Consider the following 17,791-nt stretch of genomic DNA (forward strand, 5'->3'; position numbering starts at 1 on the left):
TATTTTTTATTTTTCGATTTTTTGTCTGCTTTAGTCTTTTTGACTTGGTTTCTAATTAACACCCCCATCTCTATCATTCACTTTATTACTATTATTTATTATTCTCTATTTTCTATTAATAATTTTTTATATAAATAAATTCATTGAGTTTTCGTGTCTATATTATTCTTTAAAATCTTATTTTATACTAATTTGTATATCAATGGCAAAGCGTACAAAGAAGGTTCAATATTCTATTCATTTACAGAGGAATTTTATTTATTTATCATAACTTTATCTATTCAAATGTTCATAGGATTAAATTTTTAATTTTTAGGTTGGCTTGGCCGGCAAATACGGCACTCGTTACGGAGCTTCTCTTAGGAAGCAGGCAAGAAAGATTGAAACACAACAACACGCCTCCTACTCATGTCCCTTCTGTGGAAGAGTATCTTCACTATACTAATTACTATATACCCTTATTTATCCATTAATTATATATAATTATTGTTAATTAAATATTAATTTATTCCAGATTAAATATTAATTTATTCTTGATTACTTATAATTAATACTTTATAATACATATTCATAATGTTATAGCATGCCACAAGACGTAAGGCTGTTGGACTTTGGCAATGTAAGGGCTGTAAGAGGAAGATGGCTGGCGGAGCTTGGTCACTCGTAACATCCTCAGCATCCTCAGTTAAGGCCACAATCGACCGTCTCAACAAACAGAAACTTGAAACTGCCTAATCTAATACTTCATACACATCCACGTATAGAATACAGTATGTATCATACAGCATATAGTTTAAATTTAAAAGTCAGATTTATAGTTTGGGTGTACTTTTCCCCAAATTACAAGTTCATTTAAAAATGTTTGATCAGTGTCTCGTGAATTATCCACTATGAAGATCTGAAGACTCTTCACATGTGTGAACCTCGTGCCCTTGAGCTTAACGCGTGTCTCAGAGTCAGACTCGACCAACTCCACAACCTGGTCTGGATCTATACTATCAGACTCACTAAAGTCAAACTCCGGCCTATTGCTATATATCTGCAACATCATCCATAAATTATATTTATAAATATAAATACAAATATTTTAGAGTAATAAATAATATTGTAGGTATGATTTAGGGTAAGTTAAGTGTATATCATACCTGTAGAGTTTTAGGTGGACTTGCGTCTAGGTTTTCAGGCTTAGAATTAGCTCTTAGGATCAAGTAATCTATGCAAACGGGTTCTCTGAAAAATAATTTGAGAATAAGCTGCGGATCAACGTCAGAAACCATAGAATTTCTAGATTCTGAACAGGAAAATAGAATTTCCCTGAGTCCAAAAGTCCCGTCCAAGACATTTAAAGCAGTGGAAGTCGTCAAATCTATGCAGCGCTCTTGCAATGCTAGGTTCCGAGTCTCATTTAACTCTATTGGCGACTTCGACTGCGATTTAAACGGATTATTATTCAATAATAAATCAACTCCAGCCTGATCACTATTCATTTCATAATCCACAAAACAACCAGTTTAAAAAATTTGAAAATCGACGAAAGTGGAGGATTTTGATAAAAATTGAAATTGTAAAATTTAAATAAATTTGGAAAAAATCAATAAAACCTAAAATTTGAAAAATTCAATAAAAAGTAAATTTTGAAAATTTTGATGAAAAATGAGAAAAAATCCACTATATGAAATTAAATGTAAAATTTACTTTATGTATATGAAAATGATGTGGTGTAAATAGTGTATTTAAGAGGTGTAAAATGAGTGGAATCCAGAGCATTTTGGAAAAATCAGACGAAAAACATATGAAAAAAATAATATAAAATATTTCTAAATAAAATAAAATATGTACAAATTCATATAATAAATGGAAATATATATTGAATTTATATCTTTTCTATCACTAACATTTGAATAAAATCTCACTCAGTATATCAAAGTAACATGTAAAAACATGTTTAAAATTAACTGAAAATTGTTATGTGTTGATTAAATTTTAATTTTAGTTATTGTTGTTAAATGGGGTTTTAACATACTAAAGTGATTTAACGATTGAAAATCACATGAATTGATTGTTCGGTGATGTTTTTATACGTTTTTATTTATTTGGATTTCATTGGCTCATTTATTAGGTGTGATTATTTTGTACATTAAAATAATTTTCACTCTCAATTCCTGTCTTGTTTATTTGTCAATCAATACCATAAGCATTCCTTAAATTCTCATTTGAACCCATTATTTCAACTTATAAATACTAGCTTATCCAATAAATTATAACCAAATCGCTCAATTTACAGATAAAAAACCAAAATAGCATTTAAACATCAAATTTAAGCAAAACCTGTAAATTAACCTTAATACAACAAATTATAATCTAAATACTAAATTAAGCTGAAGTAAGAACTGATAGTGGAAAATGGCTAAAAAGAATGTGGTAACGGAGGATTTGGTGGATTATGAAGAGGAGGAAGGTGAATCTAAAGTATCAACGAAGGACGTGATAAAGTCCGCAGCAGGCAAGAAATCAAAGAGTGATGGAACAATGGGACGTGGAAGTTATGTGGCTATCCATGCGAGCGGGTTCCGTGACTTTTTCCTGAAGCCCGAGATCCTGAGGGCCATTTCAGATGCAGGCTTCGAGCATCCGTCCGAAGTCCAACATGAGACCATTCCACACGCAATTACAGGAGTCGACATACTTTGCCAGGCGAAAAGTGGTATGGGCAAAACCGCAGTGTTTGTGCTGAGCATCTTGCAGCAGTTGGACGTTGAGGCCGAGGAAGGGAAGAGAGACGCTGATGATAATGTGAAACCAGTGAGTAGAGTTAGCTGTGTTGGTATTAGCCATACAAGAGAGTTGGCATTTCAAATTAAAAACGAGTTCGACCGTTTCAGCAAGTATTTACCACAAGTGCGCTGTGAAGTAGTTTATGGTGGAGTACCGATTCAGAAGGATGTTGCCATGCTTAAGGATCCAGCTAAGACCCCTCATATTCTAGTTGGAACGCCTGGTAGACTACTCGCACTTGTTAAGGCCAAGCACCTTAATATGGATTCTGTAAAGCATTTCGTACTTGATGAGTGCGATAAGTGTCTTGAAAAACTTGATATGCGCCAAGACGTCCAAAGCATCTTCCTTTCCACCCCTAAGAAGAAACAAGTGATGTTCTTTAGTGCGACCATGAATAATGATATTAGGGAGCTCTGTAAAAGGTTCATGCAGTCGCCTGTTGAAGTTTTCGTCGACGATGAGTCGAAACTGACTCTTCACGGTCTTTTACAATATTATGTTAAGTTGGCTGAAAGTGACAAGAATAGGAAGCTGAATGATTTGCTTGATACTCTCGAGTTCAACCAAGTCATTATCTTTGTTAAATCTGTTTCTAGAGCTGTTACTCTTAATAATCTACTCACTGAGTGCAACTTCCCCTCAATCGCCATTCATGCAGGTATTAATTATATTAGCATTTATATAAAATTATGGTTTAATTATGTATATCTAAACCTCAAATTTACCCACCCCAAAAAAATATTATTTTTCATCTATTTAAATATTCTAGCTCTCATCTTTTAATAATTTATAGGACTTGACCAGAGTGAGAGGATAAATAGGTACACTCAGTTTAAGAATTTCGACAAGAGGATAATGGTTGCAACTGACCTGTTTGGCAGAGGAATAGACGTGGAACGCGTAAACATAGTGATCAACTATGATATGCCCGACAGCACCGACTCTTACTTGCACAGAGTTGGTCGCGCTGGTCGTTTCGGTACAAAGGGACTTGCAATCACATTCGTGTCATCTCCTGAAGACTCTTCGCAGTTGGAAGACGTGCAGAAGCGCTTCGAAGTCAACATATCTGAGATTCCAGCCACCATCGACACTTCACTCTACCTGAATCAGTGACTCATTTTACCCATTCATATATTAAAATTTTTTAACTGTAAACTGTTAATTAATAGTGTAATATCCTAATTTTATTATTTATATCCTAATTTTATTATTTATATCCTAATTTTATTATTCATGTTAATATCATATTAAGAGTGTTGTTAGTATGACAGTGTGAATTATGTTAATGGTGTGATTATTTGAAGAGACGAATGATCAGAAGACTCCCGAGACAGATGAGTGAAATCGTGACGGGCAAATATTCGTTCCATTTAGTGAAGGTGAATTTTGAATATAACAAACAAACCAAACCTGATACAGCCCTCGCTGTATTCAAAAATCCAACACTCATTACAAATTTCTAAACCAAATTCAAAACACAAACAATAAATATTATCTAATTTTAGTTATATGGTATTATATGTATATAGTATTATAGATATATAGTATGGATACTTTGGGTCCGAAGAAACGGTGTGCAGTCATGGGTCCGATAGAGAAAATGCCTGCGTTAGCAAAGAAGAAGAAAGTAACCCTAAACAAAATAACAAAAATTAAGTTACCAAATGGCATAAATGACAATATTCGTTTGATATAAAATGTAAGAGCTGAATGTGAGCACCAATGTACTTGCCACTAATATTATCCAACAATGCCTCCAACCAATCAAGTCAAATATTATCCCCCAAAGTATACGTCCTAAACCACTTTACACTACCTAGAATGGTATAATATTGCTATAATAATATCACTGAATTTTATTATAATAGTTAAGAACCTATGACGTGACTTAGAGAGGCTGCGGAGCCGATAAGGGTGATGAAGATATCAGACCCGTCAAGCTTTAATAGAGCAACGACTTTCCAATACGATTGTAGGAATATAATTGACTGCCAGCTCAAGAATATAAGCAGCCACAAATACAAATAATGCATAAAATTATGTGTCTTCTCGCCAACCATATCATCGGATCCTAATCTCACATTTGATTCACTCCACATAGTTAGTTAATATTAGTAATAAAGTCATAGTTAGTTTATTCTAAGTATCTATAATACCTAGATTAATTCGTTTGGTAATGAAAGATTCGTATTCAGGCTCAGTTTGAACTGAATCGCGTGGAAAATCAAAAACAACAACGGAAAGAAACTATAAAATTATAAACTTTCATCTGATGCTCTAATATCTAGTACTCTTGTGTAGTGGGATACGAGTAGGAATAGATAAAGGATTCCTTGAAACACGAACAGATTTGGGAGTTTTGTTAACAACTTATCATCCCTGTAGTACACTTCTCTATCTACACAATTGTGAATCAATTAGCAATGTAATAATTAAGTACCTGTCGGAGTAATAATATTTTCCAGCCTTATGTCAGATTTGTTAATGTAAAAGGTCTGGAGTGGAGTCAACAAAACACACAAGAGTCCACTGTAAAAGTAAATTGAGCCACAAATGTAGCCTCTCTTCGACGGATTAGATCTTATCGCTGCATCCAAAGGTAATGGTAATATTAATCCTACAACACCCATTAAATATGTAAGAATATATTATATAATTAATATTATATTATATAATTAATAGTATAATGTATTAAATAATACCCGAAGCAATACCACCTAGAACTGAGTAATACAGGATGAGTGTTCTAAAACTATGAAGATTGAATGAGCAAGCGATAATTGACAGTGATGTGAGCACACATCCAAGAATTGTAGCCTTTCTAGTACCCAGAGCCCTTTCAACAAACGTAGTAAAAAACCCACTTAAACTCTGAAGTAACACAGCAGTCGAGTAAATGTAAGAAATCAAACTGTAATTAGTGTTAGGATTCTTGGAAGTAACTCTCATATATGATACCAAATACATTCCTATATTACCAAACGAATTTATATAACCTAAGAATCCATTATTCATACACATAAGTATAATATGATAAATAATTGTATAATTTTCAAACTAAATTTATGTAAAATAATTTAAATGACTTATTAAATAGTTAAATAGCTATAAAATAAATAAATTAAATTAGAAGACGACTTAGAATGGCGTATATAAGCGAAGCACAAAAAATAGATCTATTCATGTTGGATTCCGGACGTGATGATATTTCATCATTGCGGAAGGAAATGGAAGACTGGTTGGTTGAGTCCTTGAGCTGGTCCATTTTATAGTCTTTGTATTTAGAACACAAGGGCTGTGGAAAACAAAATTTTTACTCAAATTCTGAGCTAAAAATTAAAAAACAGATGGAAAACAAATCATTTCTATAAGATGTGTCTGAATTGAGATTTAAAAGGCCTAAAATACTAACAATGGAAAATGTGTCAACCCCATTCCTAGGCCAATTTCGAAGTAGAGAAAATCATTGCATATATTTAAATAAAAAAGGTGTAATTCTTTACTCCATTAAATAAGAAATGTGTAATATTCTAAATTACAATACAGAAATTATAATTTTAATCGCAACCAACTGGAAACCTGAATCAGGGCTCCGAAACCAATACAAATTTAACACAAATCCTATCATTACCAATGTATAATAATATTAATAATTTTCTAGATCCATTTAAAACTTTTTAAAACCAGTTGGAACTCAAATTTCAACCCCTTTAAGGTATATTTCAACCAACTTGAATATTATTTTTAAATGAAAAATAATGGCTGAAATAAAGATACAGAGAACACTTTATAAATATAGAAGTAACCAGGCGCTATATATTAAACTATCCCCGGTTTTTTTACTGAGCACTCTAGCCGTGTTTTTCAGGCCTGAATTTTTGACAAAATTAAGACTTTCATGGTCAGAATGCTTAACATTAACTGAAGTGGAACCAGGAAGACATGAATTGTCATCACTTCGAGATATTAACCTACCACTATTCATCAACAAGCTAAACCTTTCTACAAATGAACTGATATTCCTTATATCAGCAATATTCATAACATTGTATACAGTAGTTTTAATGAGTTGTATCTGGCTGACGGGGTTTAAACTATGTTTTTTCTATGACCGATGTAGATTTAGAGAAGGAACGCAAGGATTCTCTGACTTTGTAACTAATAAGGCGACACACATCTTCATTAACGAAATCGTGTTGGATACGAATTTCCTCACGATTAACCGGACAAATAAACTGTTATTGCCACTATACAGAACGGGCTTCATATACTATATACATGATTATAAAAAGTTTGTGTTCAAAGTAGGAAGTGGACGTTTTGAGCCGGTGGAGCACTTCGATGAGGTCCAAGTACCGCAAATATTAAACTGGAGAGGATTATTGAGTATGTCGGAAGGAGTGGAAAAGTCCTGTGGCTTCGAACCAAATTTAAATGTTTGCGCAGACTATTATGGACCAAACGATTATGAAATCCCAAGGTGCAGTTTCTGGAAAATGCTGTTAGAAGCCTTTATGGCACCTTTCTTCCTGTTCCAAGTTACGTCAACTCTGCTGTGGATCTTCGATGACTATCTTTATTATTCACTCATTTCCATCTTTTCCATGGTGTTAATTGAGGTGCAAATGGTATATAAAAGGATTATTGAATATAATAGAATTAATTCTATGAAGTTGCCGCCATTCAACATCTACGTATATAGAGATCACAAATGGCAAGTCACCCTCACAAATTTACTCTACCCAGGCGATATTATCCTGATCACTACCAACTCTATTAATGTTCCAAACACATCAAGTACTGTTAAAAATAAGAATAAGAATGTTGTAAATAATAGTAATAAAGTTAATAACAAGAATAACGTTAACGATGAGATAATTATATGCCCGTGTGATTGCTTAATACTGGAAGGAGAAGTGATAGTGGATGAGTCGATATTGACAGGAGAATCAATACCACAGTTTAAAACTAGCGTTGAAGATAACTCTGTTAATCAGAGAAACTCAACGATTTTCTCAGGTACGACCATCATACTGACCAAAAACACTACAACCGCCAACACATCCAATACAAGTAGCACCTCACCTAGTAGTGCTGCAGGCGCTTCTCCTAATAGTAGTTTGAAGAATGTGAGTTATAGAGGAATAGAAAAAATGGTTGGAAACGGTTCAATATGTTTAGTAATCAGAACAGGATTTGAGAGTTATCAAGGCCGTTTGGTGCATTCAATACTAAATAGTGACCCGAATAAGGTAGTGGGAAGTAATGCGCAAGGTTACATGTTCTTGCTTCTATTAGTGTTATTTGCAGTTGCAGCTGTAGTGGTAGTGGTTAGAAACAGCAACTACAAAAGTGTGAAAAAGTTGTTACTGGTAACTTCGAGAATTTTAGTGTCGGTGATTCCGCCAGAATTCCCAGTCACACTTTCCATGGCTGTCACTATCGGTCTGATTCAGCTGAGGAAAAAAGGTATTTATTGCACTGAGCCGAATCGACTCCCACTGGCCGCTAATATTGACGTCATTGCATTTGATAAAACGGGCACTCTCACACAAGACCAAATGTATCTCAACGGACTCTACTATAGCAGTTCCACGGAACCATTAGATAACGCAGTAAATCAGAGCTCACCCAATGGAGTGGATGAAACTGTGATGAGGTACTATAGTAAATTGGTGATCGGAGGGTGTCATTCGTTAACCAACGTCAACGGAGCAATAACAGGCGACCCAATGGAGAAAATATCATTTACACATTTTAATAATCAAATCGATCGTAGTAACAATAACATTGTATATATTAATAACCCGCAGGGACAAATTAATCTTAAAATACTCAAAAGATGGAGATTCACTTCAGAATTGGGTAGAATGTCAACCATCGTCAGTAGTCATGGCCACACAGGAAACCTAACTACTATTAGTAGTAGTATAACAAGTGCAAGGAGTGAGTTGTTATTATTAACGAAAGGATCACCAGAGAAGGTGAAGATGCTGTTAAGGTTAGTGCCGAGTTACTTTGAGGAGGTGTGTCATGATTTGACAATCAAGGGGTTAAGAGTGCTATGCTTAGCATATAAGCGTCTATACGATATCCCAATAAACGCATTAATAACAATTGACCGCAATATAGTGGAGAAAGACCTGGAGTTTTGTGGGTTCTTGGCCTTAGAAGCGCCCATAAAAAATTCAAGTAAACTTTGCATGAAAAGACTTAAAAACTTTAAAAAAATCATGATCACAGGTGATAACATCTTAACCGCATGTTATGTCACTCAGCAAATCAACATGGTCAATGACAAATCTACAATTATATGTCCAATCAATTGCACAAGTCATCTGACCAAAAATTTATTCTGTAAAAATAATTTAGGCGGAAAACACGGCTTATTTGGTGGCAAAAATAGCCTATTTAATAAAAGCGTGTTTGGTGTAAAGGGCGGGATGACTATGAAGGAATATCTGAAGACGTATAATTATGAATTGGACGACGAATGCCCAATCAGTAACGTGAAGATGAAAACAATACAAAAGTGCCCAATTTACAAAGAAACAAATTGTCCGTTTCTACAAAAATCACAAAAAAATCCAAACTATATTCAAAGATGCCCATTGAATCAGTCGTTGTCCTCAAATACGACCAATTTAATGGGCAGCAGCAGGAATAGTTACAAAAAATTCCTAGAAACCTGCCCATTCAAGTATTATTCTAACATGTCAACTAATACTGGAACTAGTAGTGTAAAGAGTAGCTCGGAGGAAAATAAACTTGCAGTGGATAACCCAGTGGAAGTTACAAAGAGAGTTAGTTCCGGTGTTTCAACCAGTAAAGTTAGTGGATGTCCGATAGGATACATGCGGAGAAAGTTATGGAGTATGTATATGCTGGTGTTGAAGGTGTTATTTCCATATTACTATCACATGTATTATGAAATGGCAGAGTCTGAAGATTATGAGGACGGCTCCAATAACTTTGCAATTCTAAGCTTCAGCAAAGGCAATTTCGTCTGGAAGAAAAGGAACGGAGAAGATTTCTTCCCCAACTCCACAACGAAACAAGTTTTAAATAATATGTACAGATTAATGCCTAATCATATCCTCTCAATCACGGGTAACATCCTACAATTATTACTGAACAGTAATAATACACCTACGAATACTACTAATAGTCCCAACACTTCCAACACCAATACTCCGAATATTCTCAGTACCAACAATGCTAGCGCAACAGGCTGTGAGATAGAATTGAGTGAAGTAATAATGATAATAAATAACTGTAGTGTGTTTGCGAGAATGTCACCGCAGCAAAAGGAGTTTATAATAAAGTGCTATAAACTTAACAACAAAACTATCGCAATGTGTGGTGACGGGACCAATGATATCTCTGCACTCAAGCAAGCAGATATCGGAATCTCATTACTCAATATCATACACAAAGATGATAAATCCAAACCGTATCAATACATATATATTTTTTTATTTTTTAAAAAAATTTTTTTAGTTATTTTATTTATTTTATTTATTTACATTATACCTACAAACTAGTATAATAGAAATTAATAATAACTTAGTGATTTCATATTGGATAATGAATTACCGAATATAAAGCTAGGTGAAGCTAGTATAGCAAGCCCATTTACATATCACGGAAGTGATGTTAATTGCGTATTCAACCTCATCAAATCAGGAAGATGCTCTCTATATAATCTCTTCATGCTCTATAAACTCATGGGAATTAATTCTCTTATCACAGCACTAGGTAACAAATTAATTATTTTATATATAACATAATAATAATATAATAAATTTGGGTAGGAATGTCAGTTTTGGCGTTGGATGGAGTGAACTTTAGTGATGCTCAGACGACATTATATAGTGTGTTATACACATATCTGGTCCTATCACTAAATAAAAGCAAGTGTATCGATGTGACGTGCGACAAGAAGCCAGAAAAGTCAATATTCAGCCCCTGCAACTTCATGAGCCTGGTGTTGCAGATACTAGTGCACTCGTACTTTCTAATATACGTGTGGAACATGGGGAAGATGTATAGAAGCGCTGACTATAAAGGATACCTGGATATGGACTTCGAACCCAATGTAGTCAACACCCTGCTCTACTACGTCTGGTACGCAATCAACCTCAACAGCTTCGTGAGCAACTACATCGACTACCCCTACATGGACACAATCGTAAATAACAAGTTCCTCTTCAAGCCAGTGCTCTTCTCATATTTCACAATGCTGCTATTCATCTCAGACCTAGTCAAGCCACTAAACTCATTCTTCTCACTAGTGCCAATCAACCACACACTCAAGCTTAAAATCACGGCAGTAGTATTTCTGGATTTCATTTTAACTTTTGTCATATCCAAACTCATCAACTTCTTCTACTACTCATTCGACTAATTTTAATAATTTAATATGTATAAATATATAAATATATAAATATAAATATAAATAAACAAATATTTAAATAATAAAATATTTAAATAATAAAATATTAAGTGGATTGGGAAAGAAGTGATTTGAAAACGTCTTTGTTTACGTGGTTCATGAAACCTTTAGCATGGCGTTCAAGAGCCATTCTGGCAGACTCGACGGCGTCCTGAGCTTCAGGATACTCAGAATACACTCGCCTCACATACTTTCGCTTCTTTACATTCTGACCCAACTGCTCGCGCCTCTTCCTCTCCATCTGGCGCCTGTACACCTTCGGCATTATGTCCTTCGTAACCTCATCCCACAAAATCATCTTCATCTTCCTCTCATTCTCAGGCAGAATCATCTCCTTGAACATGGCAATGTCGTCTTCGTCATCCTCACTCAAAACTGACTCGACGGGATTCAAATTTGAGTCAGCTGCATTTAGGGGGGAGTCGGCACCATTATCCTCATTAGCGTCGACAATAGTGCTGTCACTATTAATACTGTCAATAGTGTTAGAGTGGAGAGTGGTTTGAGAGTATTTAGTTGGAGTTGACATGCTGTTAATGGAAGATAAGATCGACTGAGCAATGGTGTTAATTTGATTAGGAGTTGGCTCGTCAGTACATAACAAATCCGTAGACAGTCCAGTATTAATCTCGTTCATGGGTGAATTAATACCTGATCTCACACTAGTCCTTTCATAATCTGTGCTAACCCTGTCATAGTCTGAGCTCGTGGACACACATTCTGAAGTGTAATCTGAGCCTTCGTATTTTTTCTTCCTAGCCAGTTTGTTCAGTAGACAAGGCGGTAATGTTAATTTGGGCAATGAGTCGATATCTGTGTTATCGAATTCTGAAACCTTAATATGTGCAGTGCTGGTAACTTTAAACTCAGATAACCTCTTGAGTATTGTAGGGTGTGAGATACGAACGACAGAGGAAACGGATTCAGCGGAGAGTGAAATGCCATGGAAACGTGCCGCAACCAATAAAGCAGCTCCACATAAACCTGTAGGTCTCCTACCTGTGCATAGCCAATCTCTATTCATGGCTTGTATTATTCTATTACCAGTGTTAATGATTTTATGTATATCCTTTAGCTGTAACTGGGTTGCGAACCTTTCAAAAAATATTGAAGGGTCGATGTTCGGCACTGATATATGCAACATTCGGACCAATTTCATGAAAATCTGGCCGATTGTTTTTACTGGCGTCAATAAAACGTCTGAGAAATCTATTAGCAGATGAGGCGTCCTTTCTCTGCGACAAATAGTGTACAAACAGCACGAGGCGACATGGAGGTTATTTCTGCCCATGGTGAAATTCCTTTGTACTGCCAGCAAATATATCCTCTTTGCGGCATCGATGTGATGTGGTGAGAGTCTTAAAGCCTCGGCTATTTTTTTAATGTTTTCATTACCTCGATTTATAACTTGTTCTCTACTATGCCAAGTTGTATGGGTTAGGGCCTGTCTTCCTGAGGATAAATTTGATACAAATCTCCCTAGCACTTGGGTATTTCCAGAGTTATTATCTGAGTATTCCACTTGCTCTAGGATCGTGTTTTCTTGCAAGACTGCTCCGCAGTCCTGACATACCAGCTCACCCAGGTGAGTATAATCCTCGATCTCACTGGACCCGCAATACTCACATTTTCTCATTCCCATTTATTACTTTATTATTAAATATATAACTAATGACTAGTGAGTGATTAACAAGTACATAAAAGTGGAATCTTAATATGGGGTGTGTTTATTCAAATAATAAATAAAGTATATCGTTTCCCAAGATATCTTCCTCCTCTTCATCTACATTAATATTAATTTAATAAAATATTACTTGAGGTAGGTTTGGGTTCCAAGATACTGCAGTTGAATTGTTTTGCGAAATCATAGTTATTAATCTGAAGCGTTATTTTACTATTATTTTTTTTACCTTTAGAATTTGATTTATTCTATTTCTCATTAGTGATCTTGAGTCTATTGATTTTTGCATTAGAATATACTTTACAAATATTATACAATCTTGTTCCCCGAAGAAGGGTGTAAATAGCTTTAGCGTCTCGAATATATGTTCTGATGACACCAGCTCATTCAGGTTAACTTCTTCATCTTGTATGATCTTGGTGTTTGGAAAACATTTGACTAGTGATTCATATAAACAGCAAATTGTATTCACAAACTCCTTTACGCTATCATAACCGTTACTATTACCACCTCCAATTTCTATTGGATTAAACTCCCTAATCAAATTATTATTTATTTAATTTTAATTAATTTTATTTTTATTAATTTTTATTTATTTAAATTTATGTAATTTTATATTACCTTGGTAGTAGTATTTGTTTATTTAGGTATAGAATGAGTTGATATAAATATTTGGAGTGTAACTGAGTATCAAGTTGAGGTGCAATTTTAGCATAAATTCTTAAAATCCTCAATGACTCACTTACGATTCTTCCATGTGGCCATACTAGTGAACTTGATAAACACAATAATATACTTCTCAACCTCTCTTCTTCCACCAAACCACTGTTAACACCAACTGAGTTGGGTGTATTATTGAAAGTTACAGTAGAATTATTAGTAACTGCGTTAGTGTTGGGAAGAGATTTGATGAGGAATAAAATGAGTGACAAGATTTCATTAGAGCAATCGATGCAGGCATAGACCTTTAAATAATATAATTGTATGATTTTTTCCTCAACTCCATCAACATTGCTATTATGGGTTTGTGAGTTGTGCGATTTGAATAACCTTAGAGATAGAAACTCGTGATTAATTCTTTGCTGAAGTTTAGTAATAATAATATTAATTTGCTTCAAATTTAATATACAAGGCGATAATGTATGCTTTATTATTTGATATAAATAGAATACTGGAATCCACTCGATTATTCCAATTACATACTCATCAAACTTCTCGTCCAGTTGTATACTGCTCGAACAATTACTGTAATGTTGTATAATTGCGCCCAATAACTTTAATGTCGATTGTCTCAGAATATAGATATAACGTCTTATGGAACGTATTGTATTTTTATTTTGTGTATCTGGTATCGGGAAAACTGTTTCAACTATTAATTCTAGGTTATCTTCGTTTGCCAATGCTTCATTATACCCTTGTAATGACAACCATTCATCTTTTCCTGGACTCAATATTGTCTTTCTGACTATATTCTTGTCGAAGAAATCGAATTTCCAGAAATTAACAAAGCTCATCAAGATATCCAAGACCATCCTATACAACTCTTCCAACACACTAACAGGGTTGTTTTCATCACCATTCATAACACTACTATTAGACTGCGTGTTATTAGTGCCATTTGCGATGCCGCCATTAATCGTATTTGTTATATTAATTTTTTTAATTATCGAGTAGAGAATATTGATGATACGGTGTAGGTGTTTCCGGTTAGCATCATTATCTAGGTCATCGAACAAATACCTGTATAAATTCTCACTATTAACTCCATTCACGCATACCTTTTCATATACTAACCTCAATTCATTCACATAATTACTCATTATATTCCAAATCATCATATTCACAGAACTACCGTTTACTGATCCATTAGTTAATTGGTTATTTACTGGACTACCATTTGGTGAAATATTAACTGAGTTATTAGTTACTGAATTATTCATTGAACTATTAGGTACTAAATTGTTAGTTACTGAATTATGGGTATCAACTCCATTATTAGAGAGAGTAATGAGTGAAATTAGAGATTCGATGAGTAAATCTTTGGAATTGTCATTAGTAACGATGAGCAGGCAATGGTGGATTTTGGAGACAATTACGTCAATAAATGGTACGAGTAAATGTTTACAATTTTTGCAGAAAACAACCAGACATTGAAGTGCACATTTATTTAAATTTGAAATATTCTGATGAAGCTCAAATAAGATTTTATTAACCACAAACTCAATTACTACACCTATATATTGTCCGTTATATAAAAACAATATCGATAAAGTTGACAAACAGTCTAATCTTCGAATATCCAACATATACTTGTGCGATTTACACAACTCTAAACTCATCAACTTCATTATTAGCATGTTACACATCACTAGCCAGTCACCGCTGTTATATGGTGTCAAGTTTATTGTTAAATTTTTATACAAATCCACAGATAACCAATTAACTCCGTTTCCATTCCCATTCGTGTGGCTATTATTATTGAGATCGATGGTGTTGCTACGGAGTCTGAAGATGATGGACTCCAGAATGAACAGTATGCCGTCGAATAGTATATATTTATCACAGGTGTAATTTAATATTTTTTCATTTTTTCTATAGTTACAACAATGTCCGATACAATCCTGCTCCAGTTCTCCACAGAACCTTGATAACAACTCACCAACTATTGATATCAGTTCACGCATGTATTCAGGGCTAACAATCGCCAATAATGAACAGCAGTGCAAAATACTTGAACGCAATGCTGCAAAACGCGCTTCAAAACTCTTCATCTGGCCCACTGATATCTCGTCGTCCACCATACCATACTCCGTCAATAACCTAATCCACTCCCTCATACTCGATATTCCGTAATCCGTATCACCCATATTAGTTTGTTGACTTGTGATATTGTGTATTATTGGATCCAGTATGGGCAACCTAGTGTACAGGTTGTATTGTGTTATTATGGGATTTATGATTGGATTTCCCAGCTTTAGTGATCTTATGAACAAAATTAGCAAAAACTTCTTATGGTCCAGCCAACTTAGTTTTTGCAAGATATTTTCGCCCTTTTTTAACTTGATTGACGAGATTCTACGTAATAGCAGTGAACTTGCGTTTAAACTACACGTTGACACTTCCACTGATGGATGCATTATTAGTCTACACATTACATAATCAAATACTAATTTGATAACTTCTGCGTTAACATTTTCTAGTATATAATTACTATTCTTCTCCATTAGGTTTCTAAATCCTTGGCACATCTGTAATACATTCACCGTCACCTGTGATTGATTCAATAATAATTGTGACTGTGTCAAATTAACTTGTGATTGGTCAATTGATTGATCTACTGCTAATTGAATGGACAATTTTTGTGATATTATGACTAGATTTTTTAAAAATCGTTCTAGCTTTGTAATATACAGCTGTTCGTTTGACAGGTCGAATTCTGGTATAGTATTTAAATGTTTAATTCGTTTATGAGATAAGTCTAAGCAGAGATTACTAAGTGTTTGTACAACATCTGACGCATTATCTGAATTGAGATTATTAAGTAAAAACACATCTACGTCAAAAGTCACAAAGATGAACCCATCAAGAATTGAGGAAAGGTTACGGAAAATTGATAAAATGAGTTTACTTAGTTGCGGTTTTGTAGCGATTCCAAGTACAATTGCTCGGTGGATTGTAATAAAAATATCATAAACGTATGATTTGATAAGGTTAGAAATTTGAATTCTACGCTTATGGAGTAATGTAACATCAAGACATTCACGGATCTCTGCTGATATCTCAACTATTAAACCCCAAAATACTATCAATTCATTCATCAACTGATGATTTTCACTCAATAGTTCATTTTTATTTCTTAAATTATTCTTATAATCTGACTCGAATGATATAAATAATCTATTTAATGAACTTATGATTGAGGGTATCAATTCGTTCCATTCTGTGGGCCATTCTCTTATTGCTATTGTACTTATATACTGCGATACCTTTTGATTCACTAATAGAGAATACTCGCTCAATACTGTATTAATAGAATCAACTCCCTTAACGGTGGGTGAATTACGATCTTCAATAAAATTACTATTTCTTACACCAATATTATTTATACTATTACTACTATTACTAATATCCGCATTACCATTATCCACTCTATAATTCGAGAAGAGAGATTGTATATGTAGTTTACATTGTGATTTAAGTGGTTTTGGTGAGATTTGCCAGTTATTTTCGACAAATTTGACCAATAGTGTATACCCGTAGAAACGAAGTAGGTTTATGAATTCGGAATATTTCTCCTTTGTAACTGTATTTGTCGATTTTTGTAAAAAAGTGATTAAGAAGTCATTTGGGACTGATTCAGATAAGTTTACAAGTGAAAGTAATAAATCGGAAGAATAAGTTAACTTATTTACAAGTTCTTCGGGTGTATGATTGCCAGCGTCCTGATTCTCCACAAGTCCGTATAACAATTGGCTTGCTTTAGGGTTACCTTCCTGCGCGGCAAACACCGCGTTCAGAATCTCAGATGTTAACATATTTTTCAGATTCGAACGCCAGCATATTTTCACTGCTTTAATTAGAAATTAACTAACTTCTTGGTTAAAATTATAAAACTAGCATTTGAATAAATTATTATAATTTATTATACATTTTCTTCAAAAAACCAGTTTTTGTATCAGGTCGTACCATTTCATATTCATTTCACATTTTCACATTAATTTCTCTTTTTCTAAATTTTAATAATTTTTATATTGGATTAATGCGGAATTATAATAAATTGCATATATTTTGTAATTTACTGATCTTTTTTGTATAATATTCTTTTGATGAAACGGGGTACAAAAATAATTTTGGTTACTTCTTTTATATCAGTT

General features: G+C 34.1%; 7 protein-coding genes across 7 annotated transcripts, besides 24 other annotated features; 3 read left to right on the plus strand and 4 right to left on the minus strand.

Annotated features, from left to right (window-relative positions):
* Positions 1-202: 202 nt before the first annotated feature.
* On the plus strand, positions 203-735 carry TA04180 (60S ribosomal protein L37a(e), putative; the record flags this gene model as incomplete). The annotated part of the gene is made up of 3 exons (XM_949964.1): positions 203-223; positions 317-427; positions 583-735. The coding sequence occupies 3 exons, from the start codon at positions 203-205 to the stop codon at positions 733-735; spliced, it is 285 nt and encodes a 94-aa protein (XP_955057.1).
* Positions 736-799: 64 nt separating this feature from the next.
* TA04185 (uncharacterized protein) lies at positions 800-1,487 on the minus strand (the record flags this gene model as incomplete). Its single annotated transcript, XM_949965.1, has 2 exons — positions 800-1,039; positions 1,146-1,487. 2 exons carry the CDS (start codon positions 1,485-1,487, stop codon positions 800-802), a joined length of 582 nt encoding a protein of 193 aa, XP_955058.1.
* A 916-nt stretch (positions 1,488-2,403) lies between these two features.
* TA04190 (DEAD-box family helicase, putative) lies at positions 2,404-3,894 on the plus strand (the record flags this gene model as incomplete). Its single annotated transcript, XM_949966.1, has 2 exons — positions 2,404-3,436; positions 3,572-3,894. The coding sequence occupies 2 exons, from the start codon at positions 2,404-2,406 to the stop codon at positions 3,892-3,894; spliced, it is 1,356 nt and encodes a 451-aa protein (XP_955059.1).
* Positions 3,895-4,438: 544 nt separating this feature from the next.
* TA04195 (membrane transporter, putative) lies at positions 4,439-5,802 on the minus strand (the record flags this gene model as incomplete). The annotated part of the gene is made up of 5 exons (XM_949967.1): positions 4,439-4,578; positions 4,658-4,852; positions 5,045-5,179; positions 5,222-5,398; positions 5,484-5,802. The coding sequence occupies 5 exons, from the start codon at positions 5,800-5,802 to the stop codon at positions 4,439-4,441; spliced, it is 966 nt and encodes a 321-aa protein (XP_955060.1).
* Positions 4,466-4,534: a sequence feature (9 probable transmembrane helices predicted for TA04195 by TMHMM2.0 at aa 7-24, 34-56, 69-91, 95-114, 127-149, 183-205, 225-247, 262-284 and 291-313).
* Positions 4,553-4,578: a sequence feature (9 probable transmembrane helices predicted for TA04195 by TMHMM2.0 at aa 7-24, 34-56, 69-91, 95-114, 127-149, 183-205, 225-247, 262-284 and 291-313).
* Positions 4,658-4,700: a sequence feature (9 probable transmembrane helices predicted for TA04195 by TMHMM2.0 at aa 7-24, 34-56, 69-91, 95-114, 127-149, 183-205, 225-247, 262-284 and 291-313).
* Positions 4,743-4,811: a sequence feature (9 probable transmembrane helices predicted for TA04195 by TMHMM2.0 at aa 7-24, 34-56, 69-91, 95-114, 127-149, 183-205, 225-247, 262-284 and 291-313).
* Positions 5,061-5,129: a sequence feature (9 probable transmembrane helices predicted for TA04195 by TMHMM2.0 at aa 7-24, 34-56, 69-91, 95-114, 127-149, 183-205, 225-247, 262-284 and 291-313).
* Positions 5,271-5,339: a sequence feature (9 probable transmembrane helices predicted for TA04195 by TMHMM2.0 at aa 7-24, 34-56, 69-91, 95-114, 127-149, 183-205, 225-247, 262-284 and 291-313).
* Positions 5,376-5,398: a sequence feature (9 probable transmembrane helices predicted for TA04195 by TMHMM2.0 at aa 7-24, 34-56, 69-91, 95-114, 127-149, 183-205, 225-247, 262-284 and 291-313).
* Positions 5,484-5,520: a sequence feature (9 probable transmembrane helices predicted for TA04195 by TMHMM2.0 at aa 7-24, 34-56, 69-91, 95-114, 127-149, 183-205, 225-247, 262-284 and 291-313).
* Positions 5,530-5,598: a sequence feature (9 probable transmembrane helices predicted for TA04195 by TMHMM2.0 at aa 7-24, 34-56, 69-91, 95-114, 127-149, 183-205, 225-247, 262-284 and 291-313).
* Positions 5,635-5,703: a sequence feature (9 probable transmembrane helices predicted for TA04195 by TMHMM2.0 at aa 7-24, 34-56, 69-91, 95-114, 127-149, 183-205, 225-247, 262-284 and 291-313).
* Positions 5,731-5,784: a sequence feature (9 probable transmembrane helices predicted for TA04195 by TMHMM2.0 at aa 7-24, 34-56, 69-91, 95-114, 127-149, 183-205, 225-247, 262-284 and 291-313).
* A 392-nt stretch (positions 5,803-6,194) lies between the features above and the next one.
* Positions 6,195-11,188, plus strand: TA04200 (cation-transporting ATPase, putative; the record flags this gene model as incomplete). The annotated part of the gene is made up of 6 exons (XM_949968.1): positions 6,195-6,270; positions 6,328-6,416; positions 6,443-6,496; positions 6,561-10,234; positions 10,352-10,539; positions 10,596-11,188. The coding sequence occupies 6 exons, from the start codon at positions 6,195-6,197 to the stop codon at positions 11,186-11,188; spliced, it is 4,674 nt and encodes a 1,557-aa protein (XP_955061.1).
* Positions 6,591-6,647: a sequence feature (12 probable transmembrane helices predicted for TA04200 by TMHMM2.0 at aa 84-102, 152-174, 313-335, 339-358, 572-594, 609-631, 1344-1366, 1376-1393, 1414-1436, 1456-1478, 1491-1511 and 1531-1553).
* Positions 6,795-6,863: a sequence feature (12 probable transmembrane helices predicted for TA04200 by TMHMM2.0 at aa 84-102, 152-174, 313-335, 339-358, 572-594, 609-631, 1344-1366, 1376-1393, 1414-1436, 1456-1478, 1491-1511 and 1531-1553).
* Positions 7,278-7,346: a sequence feature (12 probable transmembrane helices predicted for TA04200 by TMHMM2.0 at aa 84-102, 152-174, 313-335, 339-358, 572-594, 609-631, 1344-1366, 1376-1393, 1414-1436, 1456-1478, 1491-1511 and 1531-1553).
* Positions 7,356-7,415: a sequence feature (12 probable transmembrane helices predicted for TA04200 by TMHMM2.0 at aa 84-102, 152-174, 313-335, 339-358, 572-594, 609-631, 1344-1366, 1376-1393, 1414-1436, 1456-1478, 1491-1511 and 1531-1553).
* Positions 8,055-8,123: a sequence feature (12 probable transmembrane helices predicted for TA04200 by TMHMM2.0 at aa 84-102, 152-174, 313-335, 339-358, 572-594, 609-631, 1344-1366, 1376-1393, 1414-1436, 1456-1478, 1491-1511 and 1531-1553).
* Positions 8,166-8,234: a sequence feature (12 probable transmembrane helices predicted for TA04200 by TMHMM2.0 at aa 84-102, 152-174, 313-335, 339-358, 572-594, 609-631, 1344-1366, 1376-1393, 1414-1436, 1456-1478, 1491-1511 and 1531-1553).
* Positions 10,488-10,539: a sequence feature (12 probable transmembrane helices predicted for TA04200 by TMHMM2.0 at aa 84-102, 152-174, 313-335, 339-358, 572-594, 609-631, 1344-1366, 1376-1393, 1414-1436, 1456-1478, 1491-1511 and 1531-1553).
* Positions 10,596-10,612: a sequence feature (12 probable transmembrane helices predicted for TA04200 by TMHMM2.0 at aa 84-102, 152-174, 313-335, 339-358, 572-594, 609-631, 1344-1366, 1376-1393, 1414-1436, 1456-1478, 1491-1511 and 1531-1553).
* Positions 10,640-10,693: a sequence feature (12 probable transmembrane helices predicted for TA04200 by TMHMM2.0 at aa 84-102, 152-174, 313-335, 339-358, 572-594, 609-631, 1344-1366, 1376-1393, 1414-1436, 1456-1478, 1491-1511 and 1531-1553).
* Positions 10,754-10,822: a sequence feature (12 probable transmembrane helices predicted for TA04200 by TMHMM2.0 at aa 84-102, 152-174, 313-335, 339-358, 572-594, 609-631, 1344-1366, 1376-1393, 1414-1436, 1456-1478, 1491-1511 and 1531-1553).
* Positions 10,880-10,948: a sequence feature (12 probable transmembrane helices predicted for TA04200 by TMHMM2.0 at aa 84-102, 152-174, 313-335, 339-358, 572-594, 609-631, 1344-1366, 1376-1393, 1414-1436, 1456-1478, 1491-1511 and 1531-1553).
* Positions 10,985-11,047: a sequence feature (12 probable transmembrane helices predicted for TA04200 by TMHMM2.0 at aa 84-102, 152-174, 313-335, 339-358, 572-594, 609-631, 1344-1366, 1376-1393, 1414-1436, 1456-1478, 1491-1511 and 1531-1553).
* Positions 11,105-11,173: a sequence feature (12 probable transmembrane helices predicted for TA04200 by TMHMM2.0 at aa 84-102, 152-174, 313-335, 339-358, 572-594, 609-631, 1344-1366, 1376-1393, 1414-1436, 1456-1478, 1491-1511 and 1531-1553).
* A 94-nt stretch (positions 11,189-11,282) lies between the features above and the next one.
* Positions 11,283-12,878, minus strand: TA04210 (uncharacterized protein; the record flags this gene model as incomplete). Its single annotated transcript, XM_949969.1, has 1 exon — positions 11,283-12,878. One exon carries the CDS (start codon positions 12,876-12,878, stop codon positions 11,283-11,285), a length of 1,596 nt encoding a protein of 531 aa, XP_955062.1.
* An 85-nt stretch (positions 12,879-12,963) lies between these two features.
* Positions 12,964-17,452, minus strand: TA04215 (uncharacterized protein; the record flags this gene model as incomplete). Its single annotated transcript, XM_949970.1, has 4 exons — positions 12,964-13,019; positions 13,051-13,114; positions 13,147-13,453; positions 13,539-17,452. 4 exons carry the CDS (start codon positions 17,450-17,452, stop codon positions 12,964-12,966), a joined length of 4,341 nt encoding a protein of 1,446 aa, XP_955063.1.
* Between the last annotated feature and the right edge of the window lie 339 nt (positions 17,453-17,791).

Source organism: Theileria annulata, chromosome 3 (genome assembly GCF_000003225.4).
Source record: "Theileria annulata chromosome 3, complete sequence, *** SEQUENCING IN PROGRESS ***".
Taxonomy (NCBI): domain Eukaryota; phylum Apicomplexa; class Aconoidasida; order Piroplasmida; family Theileriidae; genus Theileria; species Theileria annulata.